Source organism: Tyto alba, unplaced genomic scaffold, assembly GCF_018691265.1.
Source record: "Tyto alba isolate M040663 unplaced genomic scaffold, T.alba_DEE_v4.0 Super-Scaffold_27, whole genome shotgun sequence".
Classification (NCBI taxonomy): domain Eukaryota; kingdom Metazoa; phylum Chordata; class Aves; order Strigiformes; family Tytonidae; genus Tyto; species Tyto alba.
Window position 1 is genome coordinate 23,525,235 of NW_024881301.1, and position 7,067 is coordinate 23,532,301.

General features: G+C 50.2%; 1 protein-coding gene across 1 annotated transcript in view; it reads right to left on the reverse strand.

The window, feature by feature from the left end:
- TMEFF1 (transmembrane protein with EGF like and two follistatin like domains 1) overlaps positions 1-6,559 on the reverse strand; it is a 126,272-nt gene extending 119,713 nt beyond the window's left edge. The window contains exon 1 of the mRNA XM_042798244.1: positions 6,136-6,559. Coding sequence (XP_042654178.1) covers positions 6,136-6,385 — 250 coding nt within the window. The 5' untranslated portion in view covers positions 6,386-6,559. The remainder of the gene's footprint in view (positions 1-6,135) is intronic.
- Between the last annotated feature and the right edge of the window lie 508 nt (positions 6,560-7,067).

Genomic DNA, 7,067 nt, shown 5'->3' on the forward strand with positions numbered 1-7,067 from the left:
TACTGTTTGAGTTTTAATTTCTCTTTTTAATCTTTCTTTTTACTTTTCACTTGTAGTTGATTTATATTCATGCCTTACGATAGTTTTTCGAAGTGATATGTAACCTGACCGGGTTTATATCATTTATTTCAGAAGTTCAATTGGCACAAACACATATCACAGTTTATTTGGCTTGACTGTTATAATTCATTTACAGGAACGTAAGTCATAGTATCTTAGATAAAATAACCAATTATTCTAGTCCTGTCTACCACTTCCGATCAAGTTCATCTATGCAAACACAAAAAGATGTATTCTTCTTAAAACAGTTAGGCTAATTTACCTGAACCTGTACCCCTCTTCCATCCCCTGCTCTTACATTCTCACCGACGTGGCTTCCTATCTTTAGCACAAATTGTTTTGGCCTCATGTAACTTAGAATGGTACACCATAAAAAAAAAAAAAAATCCCTCACCTACTTAATCTTCACAAAACCCACACAGGGTACGTCTGTTCCAAATCCCTCACCCACTTAATCTTCACAAAAACCACACAGGGTATGTCTGTTCCAGCTGATAAGCACGGATGAAAGCCAGTTTTGAGGCCACATCTCATCCTGGTTCAGGGAGTCCCCACTGAGCCCAGGCAGAAACCAAGGCCAAGCTCCAGAGACCAGCAGCGCCTGAGGTTCATATCCTCCCAAATCCGTGTTAGCAGCTGCCACGTGGACTGGGCGCAGGCGGGGCCAAGGGAGCTACATGCTTGTGTTCAGCTCTGCCCCGTCACAGCAGGGACAGTCCAGACCCAAGCTTCAGGAAACACACGAGCCTGGAGCGAGAAAGGGTACACAAAACCCATTTTGGCCGAATCACTCATAAACTCAAGTCTTCACCTCAAGTGTAGATGTACCTGATGTGCATAGCTTTAGACCCCTCCTGGGAAAGGCAAAAGGGGAACCTTTTCCCCTAAGGAAGAAGGTAAAATTTTCAGCTACAACAGCTCACACTTAATAGGTAACATGCCTTAAAGTAGAGACAGTTCATCCTAATTTGAACCCTGAAGCTGTAATTTGCTAATACAGAGAGCATTTTTGAAAGTGTGTTTTCTCCTCAGTGCTGACGTATCTTAGATGCTTCTGAGAGAGAAACTCTTGCAAGGGTGACTGAATAATCATCTCCCTACGAAAACATTTCCTGAGGCACTGGGAGCTTGTGCCCGAAATGTTGGGTTTCTAACCCTACCGTAGTCTTGCTCATTTGGGGTTTCAGCACTTTTAAAATTCCCAGTGTCTCATTCTGCAACTATCAAACCCTTCCGAAAAGCAGAGTTAGCAAAGGAAAGGGCAACATTCAAGCAGAGATGGTGTCCTGCTGAGGCAAAGTAGACCAGGTACTCCCCTGCTTTGGTTTGGCCTCCGTGACCTCAGATTTTGCCGTTTCCCACCATCCCCACAAGCCGTCAAGCACTGAGCAAGAGCGCACCACTGGTGGCCTGCAAACAAAATGCAGAAGATATATTCTTAATTTCTAGTCCTTGATTACAGCAGGTACAACTATGTTGCATGCCCCACATCAAAGTGCTACACAGAGAAGATTTGAGAAGATCATTTTTTTTCTTGAAATATGCATGCTATATCTCTTCTGCTAGCACTGGTGTCCAGCAACAGTAAGCTTGGGGGATCCCTGCTACACGATCTAGAGGACAGACTCAAAGGTATCTGACAAAGTAATTGCAACAAAGGGTCCCTAACCGAATGCCTCCATTGCACATCAAGGGTGTGGGGAAGCAACAACGTCAGCAGGAGATGCCGAGGAAAAAGACTTACAAATTCTGAATGAGACCACATTCATTGGTGGTGGAAAGAAGACAGAAGCAAGGATGACACAAAAAGAGATACTATTTTTCTGTGATACCACCTGCACCTCCAGTAACAGTGACAGTGGCCATACTTTAGATGCAGTGCTCCCTCTTCGGGTGTGTGCAGTAATCAATAATTAATATAATTTTTCTCTTCTGTTGTTATACTACACAGACTTATGATCATGCTCCTGGACATTTCTGCCTTATCTGCATTTAAACTGGATCTCCTCTTGCTCATCTGATTCACCTTCTGTGCCCTTCCCAACTCTTCTTCCTCTAAAACTGTTCACACAAGGGAAAAAGGCATGCTTTGAAAACAAATGCATATAATGTGGCCAGTCCTTGCCACTCTCATCCATCCTCTGTGAGCTGCTCCCACTCTCAGCTGTGTATCTTTTCTCATAATGCTTCCTTACTGCCTTCTGCTTGCGTACCAGTCAACACCTCCACTCCCATCCCTCTTCGGGACCCGCTCTTGTCCAGCCTTCAGATGCTTTTGTCCTACTGATGATGTGCACCCCTCCCTTCTCACCCTTCCATATATTAAAAAAACACATGAATTTTGCTTGTGCTTCTTGAAATCCTCTTGGCTTACCATGTTTTTTGCTTCACCTCTCTCTTTTGTCTACTGTTTCCACGTTCTCTGTTTGTCTAATTTACTCCACGAGTTACTTCAGGGCAGAAACTATTTCTCTAAAGCATATTGAAAGTTAAAATAATGCATATATGATGAAGGATGGCTCCACTATAGCTTTCTCTGCTATTCTTTCTAAAAGTTTACAAGCTTTTTGACAGCTTGTACTTCCATGTTCAATAAACAGCCCATCACAGACTCAGCCATCACCCTATCACAGGATAATTTCCTTTGTCCCTCTATCCCCTTCCCTCTCCCTAGTTGGTAATTTCCATATACTTTTATCTACGAACTACTTCAGACACACTATGACTGCGCAAAGGAAAAGCATTCATACTCCTCAGAAGAGGAATTCAGTCAAAGAGAAGGGTCTCCTTAATTTTTCCTTGACCTCATTCAATCCTCAATAAGGTATCCCGTAACAATTTTATCTTTACCCACTTCACTCAAAGAGAGTTTAAGAAACTGGGGGCAGCATATGGCCTGTGAAACTCATAGGTGTGTGGAAGCATCCCAAACAAGCATATTTTAACACATGAAGGAACGGCAAGCTGAAAGGCTTACTGACAGAAACACAGCCCTGTTAATTAAAATCCCAGGCGTACATATCCAAACCAATGCACTGAGCACTCTCTCTGGTTAAGTCTGTGTACCTCTCACTGAAATCCTCAGCGTTTGGTCAGTCATGATCAAATTGCAGCCCCTGTGGCTGCTACACGTGTGACCGGAGCGTGTATCACACTGGAGATTCAACCGGGCTGACACTGAAACTGAAGATGCCCCCGTGCAGTGTGTGTCTCTCCAGAGAGCACCGACAGATTAGGAGCTCATGAACTAACTATATTCTGAACTTCCCTTGACACTTGGGATGCTTAATAACCCCCTGTAGTTCACAGCCTGTATTAAGGACAAGACTATCATAGGCTGAGCAGAGAAGCGAGCATCACTACCACACTGCTCACGGACAGTCAGTGCGTACCAGAAATGTTACCAGAGATGACTACAGGTAGCACTGGGAATAATATAACTTCTCTAAAACATCAACCTCAGAGTCCAGAGCTCCAGAAAGAAACACCAACTTGTTTTTTACCCCATTCTGGGTAAAGTGGGGCTACTTCATTTCCTTCACTTAGCAAAGTCTGGATTGACAGATGAACACATACAGGTCCACATCGTCAATTAACTCCAGATATGTCTTAGTTCTCTGTTTCCTGCTCTAATCACTTGATTATATGTTCTTCCCTTGGCCAGGGATGATGCAATTACATCATAACTTAACAAAAGACCGAAACACATGAAAAAGCTATCTTAATTTTCATGTTGTCTGCCTGTGTCCTCCACCTTGCAATATTCTTTTGCTACCGCAAACTTCTTCTTAAGCAGTATATTCTGGAGAAATAAAGGAGAGAAGCTCAGCACTTCCTAAAAATATAGCAAAAAATAAAGGTAGCTACATAACCCAATGATGATGAAACATTACAAGCACAGGAACCCTCTCAGAAAGTGTAATAGATTGTTCCAGGGCGGCAGGTTAACCTTATGCAAATATTAAAATGACAGAATAACAGGGGAGGAAAAAATTTTGCTTCTCCGAGTACGGAAAGTAATTTAGACAGTCCAAATGTTTGAAGAAAAAGTAGTACCAGTGTTCTTAAGTTTAACTTTCAGTATAAATAGCAACATACATGGTAGCAGTCCACTGAGAAAGGTGCTAATGCCCACGTGTAAATATAGAAACTCATCCTTTGCAGGGAGTAGCTTATCCAGTAAAAGTTAATGAAGCTATGCAGGGGTAAGTGAGGAGAAAATCTGTCCCAGATATTATGTGTTGATATTAGTTCTTTCAAAATTAATGTTGAGAACTGAAACGCTGCAGTTTTGCATGAAACAGTTAACACATAGCAGAGTCTGACTACGGCATTTTTAAATGAAATTTTCCTTCCATATTTTTGTCGTTACACTAAAAACAGCGCCTGCCATACGTACATATATAGCACATATATTTGCTTCTGCCTATTTTTAGTAGAACCGAATGATTCTGAATGTCTTCAACAGAGCATACGGTTTTCTAATTCCAGGTTGGAAAGCCCTCTTTCTGTGCTGATTTCTAAATAATGGTATCTGTGTGTTCCACATTATCTTAGAAACTTCCTCATATATTTCATCAGCCTTCCATATTTAATCTCACTGATTTATGCGCGTGCCGTGGTCTAATGACCCACGTGTCTCTGATGGGTAAGCCACTAACGCCAGTGACACATTAACCTATTAACCTCCCTTTAAAAGTAACCATGGTATTCATACAAATAAAAAGTCAGGCAGCAGTAAAACAGTAGCACTGTGGTATCACATACTAATGCCGTGCATGTCTAAACTGGGTAAAACGGGGAACAAATGAGCACATCAAGAGCGAATAGCAGTTAGATGTATTATATTGCAAAAATCATTTCGCCAGAGTTTGCAGGTCTGTGAATTTGATAGCTTTCTTTAGCAGCATTGTCTGTATTATAAAATGCAATTGGGAGGAAGATCATTTCTTGAAAGCTGCTATACAGGTTGGGGACCCTATCCTGGAAGGTAGCGAGAGCTCCTTCCGAGGTGGAAATTGCCTTCCAAATCCCGCTGAAGACAATGGGAGCGGGGGGCTCTGAGCACAGGGTGAGAAGTGTTCATCACCTTGGAGAAGGCACTTGAGGCGGCTCTCGCTGGCGACCCCGGCAGTGGAATAAGCCTACCCTCGGAACAAGCAGTAGGAGGCACACACGGCAATTTGTCAGAAGGAAAAAAAAAAATAGTAAAAAACAACAACAACAAAACCACCACACCACCACACAAACAAATTACCTTTTCTAAATATTACTTTTAGAAGAAGAACAAGTCTTTCTAACAAATTGTAAACTTTATATTGTATTTACTTTGTTCTACTTTAAAACCACCGCATCCCTCGAGACAGAAGCAAGCCTGCTGCTGTCACGCCGAACCAATTCATCCACACTGCCGCTGTACTACACCAGCATATACTCATGTGTAGGATGGGCAGGCATAATAAAGCATTATCCTGTCATGGAACCAAAGCAGGAAAAACCCCTAAAAAGCCTCTTTTCTGCACACACCACGGAGCATTTTGCTGCCTCCATCTCACCCGGAGACCGGCAGCAGGGCGGGCGGGGAGCCTGGTCCCCACGCACGGAGCGAGACCGGAGAAACAGCCCGTCCGAGCGCCGTGGGGGTGCCCCGCTCCCGGCTCTTTCTTCCCCGCGCGGGTCCGCGTCAGGCCGTGGCGGCGGGGCCGTGGCCGTGGGGCGGGCCGCGGGCAGCCCCCGGGGCGGCGGGCGCGCACCTGCCGGGGCGGCGGCGGCGGCGGCGGCGGGAGGGCGGGGGGGGGCGCAACAAAAGCCGGGAGACGGCGGCAAACTCCTTCCCTCCGGCGGGGAGCCCACCCCCCACCCCCCCCCCGGCCCCGCAGGACGGGGTCGCCCCGCCGCACCGCACCGGCGCCCGCCGCTCCTTTGTTTTCCGCCGCGCCGCGCCGAGCAGGGGGGCCGCGCTCAGCCCTCCACGTGCACGCGTGGGCTGCCCGCACGGGTGGGCGAGGGGCGGAAGGGAGGGGGACACACACACACACACACACACACGACGACCGGGAGCCGGCGGGGCTTTACCTGAGCAGTTGATGCCTTTCCCCTTGCCGCCGCCCTGGCACTCGGAGCCGGGCAGGGGGTGGGAGGCGCGGCCGGCGGGCAGCGCGGAGAGGGCGAGCACCAGGAGGGCCGAGGTGTAGCACAGCGCCAGGGGGGGTCCCGCTCGCAGGAGCGGCCGGGCGGCGGCCGGGCTCTCTCCCGGCATGGCGAGGGGCGGCCGCGGAGCAGCGCCGGCGGCGGCAGCGGGATGGCGGCGGCAGGCCCGCAGCATCAACCGGAGCCCGCGGCGCCGCCCGGGCGGGACCGTCCTTTCTCCGCCGCGCCGGAGCGCACCTTCAGCATCCCCGCCGCGGCGGCCGCGCGGACCCGCCGCCTCCGCCGCTGCCCGGCCGCGGGCAGGGAATGGCCCCGGCGGTGCAGCGCGGCCCCCCCCCCCCCCCCCCCCCCCCCGCAGCCCGGCGGGGCGGTGCGGGGCGGCGGCCGCCTTCCGCGCCTGGCCGCCGGCGGGGGCCGCCTCGCCCCGGCCGCGCTCCTTTGTGCGCGGCGCCCGGCAGCGCCGCCGCTCCGCCTGCAACAAAGGGAGCGGAGCCCAGGCGGCTGCTGCTGCCGCCGCCGCCTCCTCCGCCGCGGAGGGGGAGGAGGAGGAGGAGGAGGAGGAGGAGGGGGGGGGGAGGAAGCACACGTGATGGCAGCCCCCTCCCCCGGGACCGGAGGGGAGGTGAGGGGCTTTCTCCTCGCTCGGCGGGCAGGGCGAGCGGCCGCGGCGGCAGCGCCCGCCCCCGCGGGGAGCGGGCGGGGGGCCGGGCCGGTGGCGGGTACCGCCGGTGGGCGTGCGGGGGCCGCGCCGGCGGGTGGGTGAGAGCAGCGGCGGGTCCCGAGGGGCGGGGGGGCAGGACGGCCGCTGGCTCGCCGTTTGCCATCCCACGAGATGGTTTTTGCTACTCGCGAATGAG